The 23,090-nt window shown below is 40.7% G+C and overlaps 1 protein-coding gene across 2 annotated transcripts in view; it reads right to left on the bottom strand.

Moving 5' to 3' along the window:
* galnt14 (polypeptide N-acetylgalactosaminyltransferase 14) overlaps positions 1–23,090 on the bottom strand; it is a 291,609-nt gene that overhangs the window by 190,290 nt on the left and 78,229 nt on the right. The window contains exon 1 of one of the 2 annotated variants that reach the window (XM_062973051.1): positions 12,510–12,613. The exons of the other annotated variant lie outside the window; for it this stretch is intronic. Coding sequence (XP_062829121.1) covers positions 12,510–12,527 — 18 coding nt within the window. The 5' untranslated portion in view covers positions 12,528–12,613. Of the gene's footprint in view, positions 1–12,509; positions 12,614–23,090 lie in introns of those variants that run through there. 2 annotated transcript variants of the gene reach the window in all.

Here is a 23,090-nt window from a genome sequence, read left to right as displayed (position 1 = left end):
TTATGGGGTCACTATAAGGTGAATGTTGATCGAGAAAATGCAGTGCCAAACAGAATTATTTTTGTCGGTGTAGACAGACCCACTAGCAGCAAAATATTGTGGGTAGCTATGACCTGAAGCAGGCATGGGCAAACTTTTTTGCTTTGGGGTCCCATTGCGGGCCCAGCCAGAAGGGCCGGGCTGGAAGGGAGGACAGCCAGGAGGGAGGACGGCCAGGCACATGGCAGGCCCGGGTGGAGAAGGGCCCAGGAAAAGGCAGAGTCATCCTCAGGTTGTCCTCCCAGCTGCTCACCTCTTCCTTATGCTGGGAGGAAGGCAAGACACGCGGCGACTGCCCTGATCCTCCTCCCTGATCCTCGGGCTGTCCTCTTGGCATTATGCCAGGAGGAGATTGATGTTGAAGTGGGAATGATTGTATATAGAGTTGTTTAAATGTAATTGAGTTATAGTGTTGCAATGTGAGCTAGAGATTGCATCATGCTGTCTGCTGTCCACTATGCGAGTGTGTAAAGAGTTAACTGTGTATTGCATCAGACAGCAGAGGTGGTTATTAATAGCTTGCTGTGTTATCTGTTCTTCCCTCTGCCCTCTGCCCTCTGCCTATTTGTACTCTGTACTCGTCTTGAGAGTTTTCCGTTTGTCAGTAAATCTTTTGTAAAAAGCCAAACAGGCTTCAGCCTATTTATTGGTGCCAGTGATTCTTCATTGATCTTCCGCTGCATGTGTGTTTATCCAAACCGCGCGCTCTGACAATTGAGACAGGCGGCAGCTAAAAGTGTTCCGGAGGGCTCTCAGCCACCGCGTACCTTTCTTGAGCTGTCCTCCCAGCATAAGGACGGAGCTGCTCACACTGTCCTTATGCCAGGAGGAGGGCAAGACATACAGTTGCTGAGAGTGCTTCAGAGGGCTCAGATGCTACGTGCCTTCCTCCCCTGTCTTTTTGGCGTACGGCTGTGGCAGGTCACCGTGTCCTCATGCCAAGAGGACAGGTATGAGGAGGGCCTGAAGTAAGTGACAAGAGGCCCCGAGGCCTTAGTTTGCCCATGCCTGGAAGGGACCAGGGAGATAGGAGGGAGAGAGCTCAGTTCAAATCAATAGTTTGTCATGCTATTACAAACATCAGAAATGTTAAACTGAATCAGCAGATTCCTCTCTGAACTAACTCTCCAGTACCAGGAATTAGATGTAAGGGGAAATTATCTAAACATTTGATCTTTTGCTAGCTACTGCTGTCATTTTCCAAGGTTCCAGGTCTGAAAGCACTGTGACCGACAGCTCAGAAGGTAGAACTCAGAATAGGCAGGAGGGTTGAATATGTCAGCCAATTTCTTCCCCATCTCTACTCAGTAATGAAAAATGAAATCAGATTTTGTAAGGGGCTTATCATAAACTGGGACCCAAGAAAAGCCTATAAGAGGGTCATGTTAATTCACACATTTCTACGAATGCAGTGGTAGCTCAACTGAAGTCATACTGATATCAAAACAGAGGCCTGTGCCTATGAGAGTGATCTCCATTCAACTCAAAGGATTCAGGCATTATTCCATTAGTTGGACCATAAACCAAATAAGGACATTTAAGTGAGGTGTGGTGCAGGATTTTTTTAATGTTAGGGAGATATTTTGTACTTACAAGTATTTGCATGTAGCAAATACACCCCATAAACCAGGGGTCCCCAAACTTTTTAAACAGGGGGCCAGTTCACGAACCTTCGGACCGTTGGAGGGCCAGACTATAGTAGTAGTAGTAGTAGTAGTAGTAATAATAATAATAATAATAATAATAATAATAATAATAATAATAATAATAATAATAATAAGCACCGAAAGCACAAGCAAAGCACCCCTGACAGATGGCCACCCAGTCTCAATGTTAATAATAATAATAATAATAATAATAATAATAATAATAATAATAATAATAATAAAGAGGGTTGGAAGAGACCCCTTGGGCCATTTAGTCCAACCCCCTTCTGCTTCTGTGCACCAAAAGCACAAGCAAAGCACCCCTGACAGATGGCCAGCCAGCCTCAATGTTAATAATAATAATAATAATAATAATAATAATAATAATAATAATAATAATAAGGGTTGGAAGAGACCCCTTGGGCCATTTAGCCCAACCCCCTTCTGCCCTTGTGCCGTGTGGGCCGGATAAATGACTTTGATGGGCTGCATACGGCCCCCGGGCCTTAGTTTGGGGACCCCTGCCATAAACAATTGTTTTTTATAAAAGCAATGTTATTGATTATGCAGTTAAGTGATCACATCTGTATTAAGTTCATTGACCAGATGTCATTGTTATTTGGTATACTAAAATATAATAGCCTCAAATCCATATTGTTTAGTAAAGTTTTGCCTCTCAATATATCAAGATACTGCTTTTATATTCCTTTTGGCAATAGAAACAAATGACTGTCCTAAATGGCTATGGCTATACATAGATCTAGGGCAATCCCTAAAATCTTTTAAGAGTTCAATTTAGTTTGAGAAGATAAACAATTCTGCAGCAAAAATAGTTTTAAGTTTTTGAAATATGGTCACTGAGATCTAATGTGAGGGGTTTTTTTGGGGGGGGGGGGGATGTTGGGTTTTTTTTGCTAAAATACATGTGTATGAGAGATCCCTGAATTCAAGTTGTAATTTCACTGTTGATATTAAGACCAAGTGTGGTATAATGGTATGAACACTGGACTACAAGTTTGGAAACCGGTCATAGAAACACACTGAGTGTCCTTAGACGTGTCACGTTCACACTCAAAAGAACTCACCCCTCCAAAAAAATTGCCAAGAAAACCATGTGATAGGTTTCATCTTAAGATGAAAATGCATAGAGGCATGGGACAACAGCTGAAAAAGTTAAGATGTTCTTCAAACCACACATCTATCACAGCACTCTTGTAGTTTGTAGTTGTAGATTTCTAAGGCTCTCCAGTGTGTTGCCCCATAAGCTAAAGTTTTGACACTACAGTGGTGACATTAAAAAAGATTAATGATGATAAAAATTTCTTATCTAAAGTCATTTTAGGTAAGACTATGTTTTCCACTGAAAGATTCTAGTAATTTGTTGCTGGAAGATGACTGCAAACAACAAAGAAAAGTGAGGCTTCTTAAATGGGATTTTTATCAGAATTTTGTGTTCAGTTTTTTGTTGCAATGAAGTAACATAGAGGATCCTTAAACTGAATGTGTTGTCGAAGGCTTTCATGGCCAGGATCACAGGGTTGTTGTGTGTCTTTCGGGCTGTGTGGCCATGTTCCAGAAGCATTCTCTCCTGACGTTTCGCCCACATCTATGGCAGGCATCCTCAGAGGTTGTGAGGTATGGAGAAAACTAAGCAAAGAGGTAAATATATATCTGTGGAAAGTCTAGGGTGAGAGAGGTCAGTGTGAATGTGTGTAGTTAATCACTTTAATTAGCATTGAAAAGCTTATCTGCTGTCTTCTTCCTGCCTCTGGGGCATCCTTTGTTTAGAGTCGTTAACTGCCCTAGGTTGATTCATGTCTGGAAATCCTCTGTTTTCATAGTATTGCTTTTTATTTACTGTTCTGATTCTTGAGTTTTTTAATACTGGTAGCCAGATTTTGTTCATTTTCATGGTTTCTTCCTTTCTGTTGAAGTTGTCCACATGCTTGTGGATTTCAATGGCTTCTCTGTGTAGTCTGACATGATAGTTGTTAGAATGGTCCAGCATTTTTGTGTTCTCAAATAGTATTCTGTGTCCAGGCTGGTTCATCAAATGCTCTGCTATGGCTGATTTCTCTGGTTGAATTAGTCTGCAGTGCCTTTCATGTTCTTTGACTCTTGTTTGGGCGCTGCGTTTGGTGGTCCCTATGTAGACTTGTCCACAGCTGCATGGTATCCGGTAGACTCCTGCAGAAGAGAGAGGATCCCTCTTGTCCTTCGCTGACCGTAGCATTTGTTGGATTTTCTTCGTGGGTCTGTAGATAGTTTGTAGGTTGTGCTTCTTCATCAGCTTCCCTATGCGGTCAGTAGTTCCCTTGATGTATGGTAAGAACACCTTTCCTCTGGGTGGATCTTTGTCTTGACTCCCATGGCTTGTTCTTGGCCTTGCAGCTCTTCTGATGTCTGTGGTGGAGTATCCATTGGCCTGTAGAGCCCAGTTTAGGTGGTTGAGTTCACCTTGGAGGAGGTGAGGTTCGCAGATTCTTTGTGCACGGTCTGTCAGGGCTTTGATTGTGCTCCTTTTTTGACTTGGGTGATGGTTGGAGTTTTTATGAAGGTATCTATCTGTGTGAGTAGGTTTTCTGTAAGAGCTGCAAGGCCAAGAACAAGCCATGGGAGTCAAGACAAAGATCCACCCAGAGGAAAGGTGTTCTTACCATACATCAAGGGAACTACTGACCGCATAGGGAAGCTGATGAAGAAGCACAACCTACAAACTATCTACAGACCCACGAAGAAAATCCAACAAATGCTACGGTCAGCGAAGGACAAGAGGGATCCTCTCTCTTCTGCAGGAGTCTACCGGATACCATGCAGCTGTGGACAAGTCTACATAGGGACCACCAAACGCAGCGCCCAAACAAGAGTCAAAGAACATGAAAGGCACTGCAGACTAATTCAACCAGAGAAATCAGCCATAGCAGAGCATTTGATGAACCAGCCTGGACACAGAATACTATTTGAGAACACAAAAATGCTGGACCATTCTAACAACTATCATGTCAGACTACACAGAGAAGCCATTGAAATCCACAAGCATGTGGACAACTTCAACAGAAAGGAAGAAACCATGAAAATGAACAAAATCTGGCTACCAGTATTAAAAAACTCAAGAATCAGAACAGTAAATAAAAAGCAATACTATGAAAACAGAGGATTTCCAGACATGAATCAACCTAGGGCAGTTAACGACTCTAAACAAAGGATGCCCCAGAGGCAGGAAGAAGACAGCAGATAAGCTTTTCAATGCTAATTAAAGTGATTAACTACACACATTCACACTGACCTCTCTCACCCTAGACTTTCCACAGATATATATTTACCTCTTTGCTTAGTTTTCTCCATACCTCACAACCTCTGAGGATGCCTGCCATAGATGTGGGCGAAACGTCAGGAGAGAATGCTTCTGGAACATGGCCACACAGCCCGAAAGACACACAACAACCCTTAAACTGAATGTTTGTCTTGTTTTTGGTATAACCACATAAATAATCTTTTAATGTGCACAATCTTTTAAACACGTCTCCCGTTCTAGGGGTGTTATTTTGTGTCCTCTTAATATTAAAAAAGTAAAAATCAAGCCATATTTGAGCCATTTTCTGAAGAATTGTCTTATGCTGGAGTTGCATAACCCCTGAGCACTGGAAATCCATGTGGAGGTTTTTGGGAGTTGAAGTCCAAAAATCTGGAGACTCAAAAATTCCCCACCTCAATATATCTATCTATACACACAATAAAAGTGAAAATCTGTTTATGTGTATGCGGCACAGGTGTCCGTCACACAGACAACCTCCGTCCTCCACAAACAGGCTATAGTTCGCAGTGCTGTAGAGCCACTAAGTAACTTCCTTCCAGGACATTGCAGGCTACAGTAAGCACATCCCAGTGTTCCTTTCCCTGTCCATTTGCATGACTCTGCCCACTGCCTCTCCCTTAACCCTTTCCTATGGCACACAGCAAACAGGAATTGATTAGCAACTGAACATACTGGAGAGGTTTGGGGAGAATTCACCATGATTTATAGGAGTTGTAGAGATTGGGATGTATAGTTCACCTGCTATCTAAAAGCACTCTGAACCCCACCAATGATGGACTTGGAACTGCCACACAGACCCAACATGGCCAAATTTGCACACTGGTGGGGTTTGGGGGTGATTGATCTTGGCATCCAGGAGTTATAGTTCACCTGTATTCAGATAACACTGAACCCATATGATGACGGATCTAGACCAAACTTGACACACAAATTTAGCATTGTCAACTGGGAATACTGGTGGACTTTGGAGGTGATTGGCCTTTATTTCTGAGTGTTATAGTTCACCTGTATTTCATGAGCCCTCTGGATCTCACTAATGACGGATCTGGACCAAATTTGGTACACAGACTCAACATGGCCAACTGTCAATACTGGGGGAGTTTTGGGAGGATTGACCCAAGATTTAGGGGAATTGTAATTCACCCACCTCCTTATGCATTTCCTAATGGGAGAATTCATAAAAAAAGAAAGTAAAAACTGAGGGTTTTTTTCTAAGAAATAGCGTAACATATAGCCAAATTGATATTACCTAATAGGGTTGAGCAAATTTTTCATTAGTCTGTTAATTCTTTTAAAATTCAGTTAGAAAGCACTTTTGAAGCGATTTTTGAAACATCTGCTCACTGCCTTCCGAATATTAAGTATTTGAATCAAAAAGCACCTTTTTTTCATCTGTCTCTGATGTCTTCAGATGTAGCTGTAGCCCCTCTGAGAGGAGAAGCCATGTTGGCATGCGTCTCAGCCAATCAGGGCGGAAGGAAGAGGGAGGGAGAGGCGTGGCCATCGTTCTGGTAGCGTTTTAAAAAAATGTTGATTCAAAATTCCCCAAAAATCAGTGGATGGGTTAAACATTATGAAACTTGATAGGCAAAGAGTGGTGAATTTTTGTTTCGATTGTGGCAAATTTAATCCCAATAGCTTTCAAAAAGCAGGAGAACGAAGCCTCTGAATTTTCTCCATTTATTTAAATGGAAATGAAGCAAGCAGCCATGGCCTGGAAAAAACTCCATTTTGCAGAAGTCTTGCGCTAAGCCAATCAGAGTGGAAGGAAGAGGGAGGGAGAGGCGTGGCCATCATTCTGGTAGCGTTTTAAAAAAAAATGTTGTTTCAAAATTCCCCAAAAATCAGTGGATGGGTCAAACATTATGAAACTTGAGAGGCAAAGAGTGGAGAATTTTTGCTTCCATTCTGGCAAATTTCATTCCAATAGCTTTCAAAAAGCAGGAGAACGAAGCCTCTGAATTTCCTCCATTTATAAAAGCATGGAGCTGAAGCAGACGTTTCTCCAATAGTACTATGCCCACTTTAAAACTACAATTCCAAGATGTCCCAGGCCCTCTCTCCTTTTAACATTCCCCACCCCCTTTTGTCCTCACTTAGAATCATAGAATCATAGAGTTAGAAGAGACCTCGTGGGCCATCCAGTCCAACCCCATTCTGCCAAGAAGCAGGAAATCGCATTCAAAGCACCCCTGACAGATGGCCATCCAGCCTCTGCTTAAAAGCCTCCAAAGAAGGAGCCTCCACCACACTCCAGGGCAGATAGTTCCACTGCTGAACAGCTCTTACAGTGAGGAATTTCTTCCTAATGATCAGGTGAAATCTCCTTGTAGTTTGAAGCCATTGTTCCATTGCATCCTAGTCTCCAGGGCAGCAGAAAACAAGCTTGCTCCCTCTTCCCTATGACTACCCCTCACGTATTTATACATCATGTCTCCTCTCAGCCTTCTCTTCTGCAGGCTCAACATGCCCAGTTCTTTAAGCCACTCCTCATGGGGCTTGTTCTCCAGACCCTAGACCATTTTAGTTGCCCTCCTTTGAGCATCTTGACCAAACTTTCATACAGTATGTGAATTCTTGGAAGGTATGAGAAGTTTAGAGAGAGAGCAGGAGGGAGGGAGGGAGAGAGGGAAAGAGGGAGAAGTTTGAGTGTTGGACTCAGATTGTGGTTTGATTCCCCACTCACCCACCCATTTGGGCAAGTCACACACTCTCAGCCCTAGAAAAGCCAATGAAGCAGGAAATAGCACTTTCAAACCAGGAACTGATTTCCTTATTCAGAGGCTGATGGCCATCTGTCAGAAATGATTTGATGGTGTACTATGATTTCTTTTCCTGGATGATAAATATCATTTCCTAATTGGTTCTATCATAGAAACATGGAAAAATTTATGACACTGCCTGAACTTTGTCTTTGCACAAGGGACATGGAGCACATTATGGTTTCCTGGGACACTGTCCACCAATTTAACAAAGTTTCAGCCACAAAAACAAAGTTTCTGAAGTAGAACAATGACTTTCAAAGTAAAGACAACCCAATTAAACAGGAAATAAGACTTTCACACCGGGAACAGATTTCTGCAATTATTAAAAAATATTTTATTATTAAAGCTATGAAAATTCGTCAAAAATCAGATGATAAGGGAAACGTTCTGGTGAGCTAGCAGTGTTAAATGGGTTCTACCACTGTACCAAGTTTGAAGAAGATAGCTCAACAAATGAAGGTGGGAGAGTTCTGTAACCCTCCCCCCCCCCCCCTCGGTGCTGTTTTTGTCCACTGCACATGCGCGTCCACCATTAACTAATTAATTTTGAACATTCCAAATATTCTTAATTTTTGAAACTTTTTTGGGCCAAACTTCAGAAGTAGTTTCAGAAACGAACCACCAGCACCCCCTACTTTCGAAGCGAGTTTAGAAACATTTTTTTCATGGATCGCTCAAGCCTATTACCTAACATCCAAAAACAAACAAGACCCTTTTCAAATAACCCGGGCATCGCCGGGTACCCAAGCTAGTATTAAATAAAAATAGCAATACAAATTGCTTATTTGTCACCTGAAGCTTTTGCCACAGTTCTTCTGTCTAACCCAAATGATAATTCCTTGTTCAATGAAATCACATAATTTACTGCAGAACAGTGAAAGAACTTGTCAAGAGAGAGAGTGTCACCAGGTGACCTAAAGATGCTTGGCTACATTACACAATACCGTACAAGTGTAGAATCATCCCTGCAGGGAGATAAAGAGATCATGCTGGGAAAATCATAGCATCTGTCTTGGCAAAGACTCACACAACTGCAAAAATCACTAGTCTTCCCAGGGAGACAGTTTTTTTAAAAAAGGGAAAAGAATTCCTTCTTCAAATGAACAAGACATCCCCTGCCACCTCCTCACATCACCCTCCCATAAAGGGAGCATACAACACATCTCCAAGTCTGTCTAAGAAAATGACAGGCATGACACAAAATCATGATTTTTGAAAGGAAGTAGAGAATAAAAGAAGGATGTTAATTGGCAATGTAGCAAATGATTATTTAAATCCATATTTTCTTCCTTGGGATTCAGTAGTGCTTTGAATAAAGAAGATGGGTTTTGTTAGGCCACCAGCTATTCTCCCAGCTGACTGGGTTCATCAGCATCACTAACTAAATGAAGAATAAATGTGAAGTTGCAAAGTGCTCCAGAAATATTTTCTCCTTTATTTATTGATATGATTTTATTTATATGTCACTTTTCTCCCAAAATGGATGCCAAAGCAGCCCATCACAAGATTATAAAGCAGATACAAATAAAACAGAAGAAAGTAAGTAAAGCATAGTGATTAAAACTGCAAAACAGGTTGAGTATCCCTTGTGTGTGCAGGGTGACAGGTCCTGAGTCCAAAAAAGCATAGGACACACACACAAAATTGAGGTAACAATGGCCACTTGTTTATTTGTTACAGCTGAGAAAGCGTTGGCAGCCACACATGGGTTTTGGATCCCAGTAGCAGCCAGTCCGCATGCTAAGCCAAAAACACAATTCATTATGAGACCTATGCAACCTGCATCAATGCCTCTACCATACTATAGATAGCAACAATGCAAGGGGGTTCTGCGCAGGCACCTATCTACCACCGATGTGTTCCCCCCTGTGCAGCTCCAATTTCTGGCACGTGACCAGAAGAGCCCATCTCATGGTGAGATCTGGGAGGATAAAAAATGTGAAACCAGATCAATGCCAACTACTCCTAAGTTGTGACAGTTACAGGATACAGCTTCCCAGCAGAACACAACACAAAGAAAAATAGAGGTGGGAGGGCAGGGTAACTGAGCTGGTGGTAACTGATCAAAAGTTAACTGAATCAGTGGGGCAGCTGGGCCTGTTTAAATGCTAAGCGGGCAGACCACAAAGAAGAGGTTTTCCTTCAGGTCCACCCTTCCCACCCAGCCAGCTTGAACCAAGATGGCAGCAGAGGGTGGCAACTGGACCACAACTGCCCTGACCAGTAAGTCAGAGAGGGAATTTAATGAAATGCTGGGCACCAGAAATGTTTGGAATTCCAGAATTTTACATTTATTTTGGAATACCTATACTTGCACAAAGGATGCTCAATGTGTATTTTAAAATACTTGAATTGATATTGCTGATAAAGTCAGCAACAAAGAGCTGTGTCAAAGAACCGGGGTACGTGAAGTGGTCAATGAAATGGAAAGTATAAACATTGCAATACCAGAGGTGAACAAGCTAAAGTGGACAGCAGTGTGACATTTTGAGTCATGAAATTACACAGTGTTTTACACCAGCAATGAAAATATAGAAAGAAATTGGGTGGCATTTATAACGAGCAGAGATATAGCAAAAGCAATCAAGGATATGTTGCAGAGTCTGACCAAATCATGTCAACTAGTCTTCAGGGAAAACCCATCAATATAATTTTAATCCAAACAAATAAAAGTTATTTACTTACTTTATTATAACAGCAAGAATGGTTTTTACAAAATGTTGGAAATTAGATATAATACCTAGTAAGGAAGATTGGCTGAACAAAGTTAATGAAATAAAGGACATGGACAGATTAACATTTTTACTGAGGGAAAATACCGGTAGAGGAACAGAAATGACTGATTGGTCAACTTTTGAGGACTATGTTAAGATGTAAAAGTGATGTAAGAGGGAAATAACATTTTCTTTTTCAAAGACTAAGTTTAAAATTAAGAAGAAATAGAACAGAAGAAAGAAGAATGGAAGTCAAGAACATCCCCTTCCCCTCCCCCCCTTCCCCCCTTTATTTCCTTTTTTCCCTCTTTTCCCCACTTTTCTTTTTTTTCTCCTATTATTATTTTGATACTTTTATATTGCTCTGTTTTAATGTTAATGCTCAAAAATTCTTTCTATATATATATATATATATATATATATATATATATATATATATATATATATATATCCACATTTATGCTCCAACTACAGAAGCAGAGGAAGAAGTAATTGAAAGTTTCTGTGTTGGAGTTCAGGAAGAAATTGATCACATATCAAAACATCATTTCTTGTTAACCATAACATTTTCCCAACTGAGCACAGGATGCTACCTGCTGTTAAATCAGATTATTGGTCCATGTAGTTTCCAACTATCTATTCCAGTACCAACATTTAAAATTTATCTCAGGGATGTGCAGTTTCAGGGATTCCACAAATCTTTCTTTCTTTCTTTTTTCACATATTGGACCCACCATAGCCCACACCACTCTCTTCTACCTCTAAATTTCTTTTAAAGCAGGTTTTGTTTTGTTTGCAGAAAAGACATGTGAGGACTGAACTGCTCTTTCTGTCCTATGTGTGTTAACAAACATAAGAATTCAGAAATGGATACAGTTAAAGGGTTGGACTCTGGTGTTCCCGAACCCCTTTAACTGGAGATGGCAATTTACACTAAGCTCATAGTCAAAGTTTACATCATGCCTACAAAATAAGTGAGTTAAAATACTATAAGGAAATCAACTAAGCAACTAGCGGGCCTGTATCCAACTGTAAGCCAACCATTCCAATTATTTGACAGAAAGTCTCCTTGATGCATTGAGGTTAGAAGGCCGTAGCTTTGAAATTCTTCAAGGTGCCTTAGTGCTTGCATTACAAGAGGAATCAATCAAACAAAAGCTCCTTTTCTATCTCCCTAGCTCTTTGTTTGCAAGCTACAAAATCCCTTCCATTTGGAGCAGAAAGATACTAGAAGGACTAAGGATACAGGGTAGATGTCTGCATGGACTGTCTGCTTTTGAACTCATTCTTCATGCCTGTGCACTAGAATAGAAATGCACAGACCTCGGCATGCCAGTTTCTTCAGTAACACAATATGATATACTGCAACTGTTGGACAAATCACTCAGCCTTGGTTTCCCATCCATTAAATGGTGGGAAATTAATGATCACCCATCTCACCAAATGGTAAAGTAATACAAATGATACAAGACACTGCAAATTAACTGACAATAGTATATAAATTCATGCAATCAAAAAGTATATAGACCTGGATATTAATACAAATTACATATCTACCCATCATTTTTAAAGGTCTGGCAACTTTATTCAGAGGAGATTACTAGAGTGCTGTGTCAGCTTCTGTTTCTTAATAGCAACTTTCTAGAGCAGCAGTAATATATGAATGAGATTTCTAACTTCATCCTAGAAGAGTATATCACAGCCAAGTTTTAAAATATGCCCACAGAGAGATAATGTAACTAAAAGCAGACAAGGCTCAACAGAACACTACACAAGAAGGCAGCTAACACTAGAGAATATGTATATGGCTTGCCAGGATTAAGTCAGTTAATTATACCTATTAACTCATTCAGTCAATTGAAAAGATTCTGTTTTAAATGCCCTTCACAAATACATCCCAGTAATGAGCAAATGGGTCACATATCTCATCATCACTAATTACCATTCTGGTACTACCAATGTGTGCTTTTAGAATCCTAAAAGGAGCATGAGTACCAAAACAAAATCTTACAACTTAAAGTAACTTTACCTTTTGACCAAAGCTCATGCCAAACTGCTGAACAGTTAGACAAATGAACACAATGTTGTTTCATATATAGCTTTGGTGGGGTAAGAGAGCTCTTCAGTTTTGATGCTTGTCAGGCAAGCACATTTAACAAACAGTGTGTAGTTGGAAGTGTTCCCAGTACAACTGATTAACAGCACAAGTGTTAACAGGTGCAACTCATAGAAGCATCCAGTCTGACCCTTCCAAGACCAACCCCAACAATTTAACATGCAATGTTTAGATCCTGCTTTTGAAAAACACACCATCGATCTCAGATCTCATCTGCTTTAACATTTTGAGAATTGCAGCCTCTGTAAAATTCAAGCAAAGGTAGCAATATAATTCAGGAACCAAAGCTAAAACACTCCAAAGAAAAGCTTTTAGAAGGAATGACTTCAGAATGCCTCAAAGATGGGTGTTCCAAAAATCTCTAAGAAATGGAGCATTAGAAGCCAATATCTATGAACTGCTATATTGGATCAGAACAGAGGTAAAGGCAGTCTGGCACTCTCACTTCAAAGTAATTGGGAGAGTCCATACTGACCAGTAAATTTGGGACTGGTCTGGAGCACAAATGCTTCAAACTGTTCCCAGAAGCAGCCAGATATACCCTTCCACAAACTAAAGTCCACGGGCCAGATGCAGTCCTCCAAGGTCATTTTTCTGGCCCATGTCCTAAACTTTACACTTAGGGTTGACCTAACTCAAATGACTTGAAGACACACAACAACGAGCCAAAAGCAGGCCCACACTTCCCATGGAAATACTGGTAAGTTTATGTTGGTTAAACTGTTCTTCATTTAAAATATTGTATTGTTCTTTCATTATTTTTTGCACTACAAATAAGATATGTGCAGTGTGTGTAGGAATTCGTTCATTTTTTTCAAACTATTGCCCCCCCCCCCCCCCCAACAGTCTGGCCATAAACCGGCCTTCTGCTTAAAAGGTTTGAGGACCCACAGTCCAGCTAGACTGAGACTAAATTGTTCCCACTGGACCATCAGAACACTATCTATGTTGCCATCACCGCTCCCAGATGGCCACTGAGCTCCATGTGAGCTCCTGACCATTGCGGGCACCCCATGCTGATATCAGCAAAGACTTGCGCAAAATGTTTCGCGCCACTCATTTCCATATACAAAATAACATGTGAATGACATGTGAATCATATGCTGCTAAAAGGAAAAGGAAATTGCATTTGAAGGCAGAATATTTTCAAATGCAGGACTGGATGATGGGAGTCCTAGGACTGTGAGCAGAGAGGTTGCCACTGCAATCCTCCAGCATCTGCCATTTGAAATGGTTATCCCTCTCTGTCTAAAGCAGTGGTTCTCGGCCTGTGGGTCCCCAGATGTTTTGGCCTACAATTCCCAGAAATCCCAGCCAGTTTACTAGCTGTTAGGGTTTCTGGGAGTTGAGGGCCAAAACATCTGTGGATCTAAAGGTTGAAAACCACTGGTCTAAAGGTACAGCCAGCCTTACCTATATAAGAATAACAAAACAGGTATAAGCTTGATCCTTTTTAAGAGGAGAGTGGAGAGCTCCAGAACTCCACAGGGACTGTGGGTCTGTTGAGAATGTCCATGGCTTCATAGTTTATTCTAAGACTTCACAAAATGACAGCATGTCTTCAAACAGACATATCTAATCTGTCTATCTTTAGGATGCTTCAACTGGTCAAACCATTATCCCCTTGACAATATTTCTATATGCCTTTAAAGCCTATCTAGCAAGTCATATCACCTCATGTGCTGTACTCTTTGATACATCTTAAGAAGCAGCTATATAAATTTTCCACTCTAAATCTAAAGAGAATCTTGCTGGTTATACAGTACTCAAAGACACTCTGACTAATGGGTTTGTTTTTGTTTTTTTTAAAAAAACTATTTCTTTCAGAGTAAGCACATCACTTCCATTAGAAGCTGTAAAATATTTACTGAGATTTACGTCTTCTACCCTGAAAATGCTCACTGGGGGATAAAAGCAACTCCATGGTTCAAACACAGCAAGATGAACTTTGCCATTACTGGTCATGCCATGCAGTTTGTTTACATCACTCTCTGTCCATAACTGATTCACCTGTATCCTCAGAGGGACAAGTTCAACTTGTTAGCAATCCAGAGCTGCAAGGCAGGGGAAGGGTCACACATGCAGAGTTCTGAAAAGAAGGTCAAAGTTCTCTGCTGGTCATAGTAGTGAAGAAGCACTTACCTACCCTCTTGACTAGCGTGATAGTCACTTGAAAGGTGCCATTCAAAGCCAAGAGCCTACAGTCAAGACCCCTTTATTGTCAGAAGAAGATTTTCTGCAAGCCACATTGCCCTTCATAGCTTTCAATACTTTTGTACATCCATATATTTAAAAGTTAAGATAAGAGATTTCAGAAGCAGTGTCAGAACTAGGCCACTGGATACAGGTTGGGTGACCCTTAATTTCAATGACCCATTGAATAAATTGATGTCTTGCAATTCAGAAACTGATTTGGTGGATCTATTTCACTGAGTGACTGTGTTGTGTAGTGATTTGATTTTTCACCTAGGGCTCTAGGGCATTGTCTATCCCAGCAAAACAATCCAGCCGTCATTCAGTAAATTCTGCCTCAGAGCTGCCTTGGACACCCCCCCCCCCCCCCAGTGCCATATTTTTTTCACAATACATTGCACTGATGCTGTATTAATGACCATTCCCTTTCCTTGCCCAAATTCAGATTGAGATAATTCTTTTTTTTTTCTCCTCCGTGTGGCCGCCAGCCACTTTCCAGCTGAATCCAGCCATGAATAAGACAGATGCTAGAAGGCTAGCCTGATTGACCCTTTCATTGTTCATTTCACTGCCAGATACTTCATTCTGATCTCAGAAAAGTGACTTCACGTGCAGGGCTCTGTCAGGAAGGTATTTGGCAGAAAGGACAGTGGTGCTTTAGCAGTGAGAGATCCAATCTACATATTGGGTTTTTTTAATGGTGATGCTTGCCACCCATCAATCTGTCCCACTACACTTCTACCCCAAGCCAGATGGTCACAATAGAAAAACAATATTTTATTCCTGGAAACTGAAAAGCAAGAGGTGGATTTTCAAAAAACACATTACAGTAATGTCTAAAAGAAGCATGTCCATTGTTAAAACGGAAATGTTGCATGTACCTAAAGCACTAGAATGAAGTTGGGTACAGATTTTCTTTCCAAAATAGACAATTACTAGGAGGCCAGGGCTGGAATTCCTGCTGAGCTACAGAAGTCAAGTAACAAACTCTCAGCCTTAGAAGAAAGCAATGACAAACTTCCTCAGAATAAATACTGACAAGAAAACTATGGTAGAATCAATATTCTAGGCACACAACAACAATGACAGCAATGGCTCCTAATTGGATTCAGATCTATTTATTTATTTATACCTACAGATGAAGCCATGCACACTGTGGAGTGAATTTGCACAGATCTTGATTTCCCCTGAGGACATCTAAGCCCCCATGCAGGCTGAAAGGCACTCTGGGGAAATCAAAATGACTGCAGTTTTCTCTCCATTGTGCCCCAACACAACTGTTCAACCTATAACAAACAGAAGATCCTGTAGTTTTGCAGTGGCAAAACTGCAGGATCTCTTTGTTGTAAGTTGAAGGGAGACAAAGTATGTGGGCTGAAAGTGAGTGTCGAAGACAGAAGAAGCACCCAGGATTGTGAAAGTGGGATTCCCCAGAGAATATTTTCATCTGACTCCTCCAACCCTGTCAGAACCACTATTCAAAGATATGAAAGAGAAAATGTGATGGGGAAAATGCACAAGTGATAAAGAGAGGACCTTGAATGTCATGTACTCTGTGCTGAGAAAAAAGAAAATGTGAATCCTTGCTTCATCAAGAACTCCTCAAGTCTGATAGATGATGACACAAACTCCATCAGTCAATGCTTCATGCAGACCTGATAGTGTTACTGAAATTTCCAACCCAATAAAGGGGAACTGAAGCTGCACAGCTATAATGGTACATGACCTTGGACACCTTCCTGCAGTGTTCAGTCATTCATTCCCTTCCCATCTGCCCATTTGGTTCACTGACTCTCCTCTGCCTTGCTTCATGTAATGCACCTTTTATTTCCTCTTGAAAGATGTCTGGGCTAAGTACTTCTCAGAAGTCCTTGTACAAAATTTTGAAATGGTTTAATGATAGTGCAGACACCAACCAATGCTGAAGATTATGTGTGGTCCTAAAACCTGGACAAGTCAATAGATGGGTTCCATGTAGGTGGGCACATTTTAAATGACACCCAACTAACAATGTAGTTTACAAATTTTACGAGACAAACAAGTGAATTGGCCCTAGTAGTATTTAATAGTTTGATTTTAATGTTAGAGGGTGGAGCACCAGCATTAAAACTTAAAAAATTAAAATTAAATACAATGTCCATCAGAAGAAACAGGCTTTAGTCTGCTATCTAAATGCAATATAATGGGGATACGAGGAGAAATTCTCTTGGGAGGATATTCTACAGACTGAAGGCAACTGAAGGTGTATAAACCACCTATCAGATTATTATCAGCTATACCACCCAGAAAAAAACACTCTAAAATTACTTTAATAATCAGTCAGGAGAATATGGCAAGGCCTAAATACTAGACATGTGCGCAAAATTTGTTCTTAATGTTTCTTCCATGTCTTCCATTTATTTGGAAGCACAAAACAGGAAACCCCTCTCCACATGAAATTCAGCTTGATACAAAAGCCTGCTTTCGTGTGGAGCCGAAATTTCATGTGTGTGCACTTCTTCTCTTTCTCCTCCCTCACATCCACAATGCCCCACATTCACTCATGGGAGTCACGGACCTCAGCATCAGGGTGAAAGGAACCACCTCCCTTCCTTCCTTTCCAGACATGTGTGTGGGGGTGTGTGTCTGTGCTGGCACTCGGCTGCAGGCAGGCACTGAGAGGTGCATGTGTGCTTTCCAGGCCTGCCTGCACCCCGCCACACACTCTCTCTCTTTCTCTTTCCAGAGAGAGTGTGTGTGGCATGGGGCATATAGGCAGGCCTGGAAAGCTTGTGCACTCCTCTCAGTGCCTGCCTGCAGCCGAATGCATGCACAGTCACACACCCCACTACACACACATGCCCCACTGCCCACTACACTCTCCAAGTTGAAAAGAGAGAGGGCTGATGGTTCCTTCCTTCTTGCTTGCTGAAGTCTGGATGTGGGGCTGCCCGGCCATGACTCCCATGAATGAAGGCCATTGCGGGAGCGAGGGAGGGAGGAGGAGTAGGAAGAGAAGAAGCACAGTGCCTCAGGAAGGGGAACCAGTGGGTGGGAAGCCCCCCCCCCCACCATAATGGGCCAGTTTTCGGGCCCTGAAACAAAACAACCAAAAACAACTCTCCCAATTTCAAGAGGCTTTCTGAAAACAGATCAAGCCCGCAACAAAAGCCGGAAATGAAACGGGACAAGCTTTTACCCGAATACTACTAAATACACTAAAAGGCATCAGATCCCATCTGATCTAAGCAGCTAAATGAGGTCAGCCCTTGTTAGTATTTGGATGGAATACCAGCAATAAATTTCTGGTGCTGTATAATGTATTTCAGAGGAAGAACTGGCAAAACTACCTCTACGTATTTCTTGCCTATGAAAACCCTATGAAGTACATGAGTTCACCATAAGATGATATGTGATTTGTAAGTAGGTACCCACACACAGGAGCATCTGGTTAATCATTATTAGATATCTCACCTACATTACCAGTTTGAAATACAGGTAGAAAGTGTAACAGGGAACACTACAATGACAACCAAACATCTGCATACTGTATTTTGAATTAATGACAGGCATCAGGGGAAGCTGACAATTTCCCTTTTAGGACATCAATCTTGTTTCAAGTCCTAAACCTGAATTGTGGGAGATAGGAAATATCTCGACCTCTAGACACTATGGAAAAACCTACGAACCAATCCAACAAGAAAAAAATTGAAAGTGCAAAATGTGACTCATCACAGGTTTCTGGATTCAAGATTTCTGAGCAATGAGGGGGTCCATTCTGCTGTTATTCCTACATTCTGAAATATCTGTTTCTATACCTTGCACTTCTTACACAAAAGAAGACTGATACTAGCTGTGGAAACTACAGCAGAATAAAAAAGTACTGACACCTGAAAGTATTTTCTATATTCCTCCGAATTGGCAGCTAAAACCAAATGAAAACATGGAATCGAGGTCAAATCAAAGGTCACCCAACTTTACTCCACCTTAGTTTGAAAATGTTGCCTTTTTCCCAGTTACAACTCCCAAAGACATCCTAGCTGTGGGATTCCAGAAGTTTTACTCTAAAAAGATGGTTCTTCTGAGCTCTGCTTCTACTCCAGTCTACTTCTTCTGCATTTTAAGAATGAGTTGGAAAGACATTTGTGTCAGCATAGCTGGATTTTACCTCTCAAGAGCACCTGGAGCTTGGAGGCTACCACACACTCCGAAATTTTGCCCCCAAAAAGGAACATTTGGAGTCTGGCCAATAGTTATCCAGTTCAGTTATATTCAGGAAGATCTTTTTTTTGACGGGCCTCATCACAGTTTCTTTGGGCATGATAGAACTCTGCCTTGCTACAATGAGACATTCTCTGCTCCCATTTCCCACTCAGCAAGTCCCCATCTGCCTATTTTAATAAGCCAAGAAGGGCAAGGGTCCAGCACACAGATGGCTGCTCTTAATTCTCCAAGGATCCCATCCATGTCCTCATGCTGTACAAATTGAAATATACCAATTAACTTGGGACAAGCAGGGGCCAATATTACATTCATTGAATTTGAATCTGCTACAACACATGCAGGTCAAATCTGGTCCTCCATGTTATTTTAAGGCTTCCAATGCCAGGGCACTATAATTACATTTATACAGTCTTACAATTACAAGCAACCACTTTTGAAGACAACCATAAGGCTGATGTGGCTCTTGGTGAAAATACATTCGACACCCTTGAACTACAGCATCCAGGTCAAAACAGTTCACAGAGATTTTATCTTTACAGCAGGCTACTGAATTGTCTATGATGCTCCTGTGGGACAGAATATAAAAGGCCCCTGACCATTAAAGACAGCTCCACTGGATGACACTGTACAGTGTACAGGTCCAATGTTGGCAGAGAAGATTGGCTCTTTTGATGTAAAGCAGGCTTTTTAATGTGCTCTTAGACATGTTTGATTGGACACAGGTGGTCAAACAACATCAAAGTGTGATCAAGATGTCAAAATTATTATTGAGGAAGAACAACCAATAAAGAAAGCGTAAGATTTCAGCCTCTGCTTTCCCTCAGATGAGCTGAGTTCTATGGACTTTTGCACTTTGAATTCAATTTGCAGCACTTGAAGAAAACTAAAGGCAATGGGATAAGGTGGAAGAGAGAGAAACTGGGATATTTTAAAAGTACTGAAAATGTGGGTCAACAGAGGATTAATCATGCTTGTTCCTGTCAAACCAGAGTATATTGGAAGTTACTGCTAATTTTCTAGTAGTTTGGAAAAGGGTAACCTTAGCATATTTAACGGAAACTTTCTGCTTGATTGCTTCTTTTAGCTTTGTTGAGCGGAAGTGACTGTTGGCAACAGCATTTAAGTAGATGCAGTCACTTCTTTTGAAAACTCAGTAGTAATGAGATGGGAGGGATTGGAAGGGGAAAGAGATGAGAAGACAGAGAAACTAAAGCAGAGGATATTAATAATCAAGAAAATATCTACAAGCAGCAAGGTAAACTCCAAGCATGCCTTCCCTGGTAGATGTGCACTAACATACCTATTATCTGTCTCACTAATTGACCACAAAAAGCCAAGGATTTTTTTTTCTGCAAAAGTCTCATTACTCTAAAAAAAAGAAAAAAGGAAAAGAAGCAGCCTAGTTTCAGCTTACTTAGTTCCACCAAAGCTGCAGCGGCAAGAGATTCAGAACAAGTTGTTCTGCCGAGCAGAGATTGGAAGCAAAGCCACAAGATGTGCAGCAGGGGATATATTATTTCCTACAAGGCTCAGTTGTTCTATTTAAAAATGGCTGGTGTGGTTTTGCACTTGATAGGCAGCAGAAGTGCCCAAGCTTGCTGCTAGACATATGGGTATTTCTTTGCATGTTTAACTTCCCGCTTTGGTGTTTTACTGCAGAGGAAGTGGGAAGAACATTGCCATATAAGATCCTGACAGCCTTGTGCAACTTTAATGATACTGTCTCTGTATCATATTACCACATTTTTATATTTTACTATGGTTTTATCACCTTTTCATTGATCTGATTTGTACATATGTAATTACTGAAACCTACCCTGAGATCAAAATGCTATTAGTCTACACATTTTTGGTAGGTAAAAGTGAGGTTCCCTTTACATTTCTTCACATAACTTGATAAATCTTATATATATATATATACACACATACACACACATACTGTGTGTGGGTGTGTGTGTGTGTAGATATATATATAGATATATATATATATATGGCACAGAATACTGCAAATCTTCTTAATTGTATTGCATTATATAATTCAATTCCTTGCATAATACTATAACAGAGTTTTAGAGAGTTTTACATGCCAATGTTCCAGATTCACAGAATCATAGAATTGAAAGAGACCATAAGAGCCATCTAGTCCAACCTCTGGTGATGCAGGAACACATAATCAGCAAAAAACTTTGTAAAACTCTCATTATTCCATAGCCATGGCAGTTAAAGTGGTTACAACCTGCATTCATTCTAATTTAGACACACCCCTGGATTCTTAAACCAGTAGATCCCTTCCAATGAAAACTACTCTGCAATGCCTTTGAACAAATGTAAATATGTTTTTTATGTGCACTATTTCTCTTTCTCTCTCACATACACACATAAATTTAACATGGCAAATTTTCTGCATCTAATGGGCTGGCTATCATTTGACAGAGTTCTTATTCAAATGTAAAGAAAAAAGGAATAATTCTCCTTTCATTTCTCAAATCCCATCCATATAAAATATAATAAATTCCCCATCACTTATTTACTGCATTCATCAATAATCATTAAATAGCAAATAAAACAGTATATAGTTCAGTTTGGGAGATTCAAATTGTTTGGCTGCTGGAGGAAAAAAGCAGTCGAACTATAGAATTCTGCTTGTGATGAAGACTGGGGATGGTATTATTTAGCCTTTATTTAAATTTATTCTGTTAATATATGTCTCACTTTTCAACCAGCTTTGGATGCAAGACAATTTAGATCACAGATAGAAACAATGTATGATAATAAAAAGTGAAAATAAACTTAATTAAACTATTTTATTAGAAGTCATCAGTCGAGGGGCAAAGGAAATATAACCAACAACAACAAATATAATAAGAGTATTTTCAAAATGTAACATTAAGAATAAAAGTAGAGCACATACATTACTTGATAGATTTTTTTTCACAACCAGGTACTCAAATCAATACCTGTTCTAGTGAATTTATATATTCTTACTGGTGAAATGCTAGCTTTCCATGAAAAAGAATTACATTGCTTAGGAATTGCCAAGGGCCAAACACATGTCCTTACCAGATGGGCCAGCAACAATGATGGAACTGAGCAAAATAATTTTTCCAAAGAACTTAGCACTCCAGCATTCTCATACAGCAAGAAACAGGTGGGTCTCAATTTGCAACCAGGTTGCATTTTTGAACTTCAGTGTAAATTGAAACTGATATAAATCGGTGCATCCACTTCCATATGGAACCACTAGAGACTAGGAAACATGTTCGGAGAATGAAAAAGTAGCCAAGAAATCTGGCTACTTTAATTCACCACAAAGTAAACTAAAGCATATAACACCAGAGTTTATCTTTTCCAGGCAAGAAAAGATATTGTTGAGAAGGTCTGGTAAGGGCCCTAACTGCTAACGCGAAGAAGGCTTTGCTGAGTTGAGCTAGTTGCTACTTTCCTAGTAAGGATAAGCACATAAAGAGGAAAAGACATTTGGCAAACCTGTCCTCTCTCTAGCAGGGTTGCCAAATAATGAAGCAGATTCCAGTTGCCCAAACCCACCATTATCATCTAAGCAACCAGAGGAAATATCTCCACCCACATAGTTATAGTGAGTACAACAGGAACTTCTCTGACTCTTCCTTGGTTTTTTATCATGTGCCTGGCAAAGAAGCTTGAATCTTTGTAAAACTGTTTCTTAGAAAACTGCAAGGTGGGAAATGATGCAAGCCATAAACCCAGACTGCCTGGTACAAATTTAGCACAGTCCCTTCTACACATTAGGAATGCAAAGAATATTTGCAAATTTTCTCATCCTCAAAAGTCTAGAAAAATATCCCTCAAGATGTCAAGACATCCTACAAAAGAGATGTCAACCATTATAAGTGTAGATCCATATACAGTGTTCCCCGCTACTTTGTGGTTCACTTTTGGTGGACTTGCTGTTTTGCAGGTTTTCTCGGATGCTTATGGGACATGGCAATACAGCCCTCCCTCCCTCACAGGCACAAAAGGGCCCAGCTGAGGCCCGCGGCCTGACCTGGCCTGTCCTCCTCAGCCGCCTGCAGGCAGCGCCAGTAGGCCCGTGAGCCTCCCTGAGACATGCAAAGGGGA

The sequence above is a fragment of the Anolis carolinensis genome, chromosome 1, assembly GCF_035594765.1.
Source record: "Anolis carolinensis isolate JA03-04 chromosome 1, rAnoCar3.1.pri, whole genome shotgun sequence".
Classification (NCBI taxonomy): domain Eukaryota; kingdom Metazoa; phylum Chordata; class Lepidosauria; order Squamata; family Dactyloidae; genus Anolis; species Anolis carolinensis.
The sequence above is the reverse complement of the archived record's forward strand: the minus strand, read 5'-3'. Positions and strand labels throughout refer to the sequence as shown.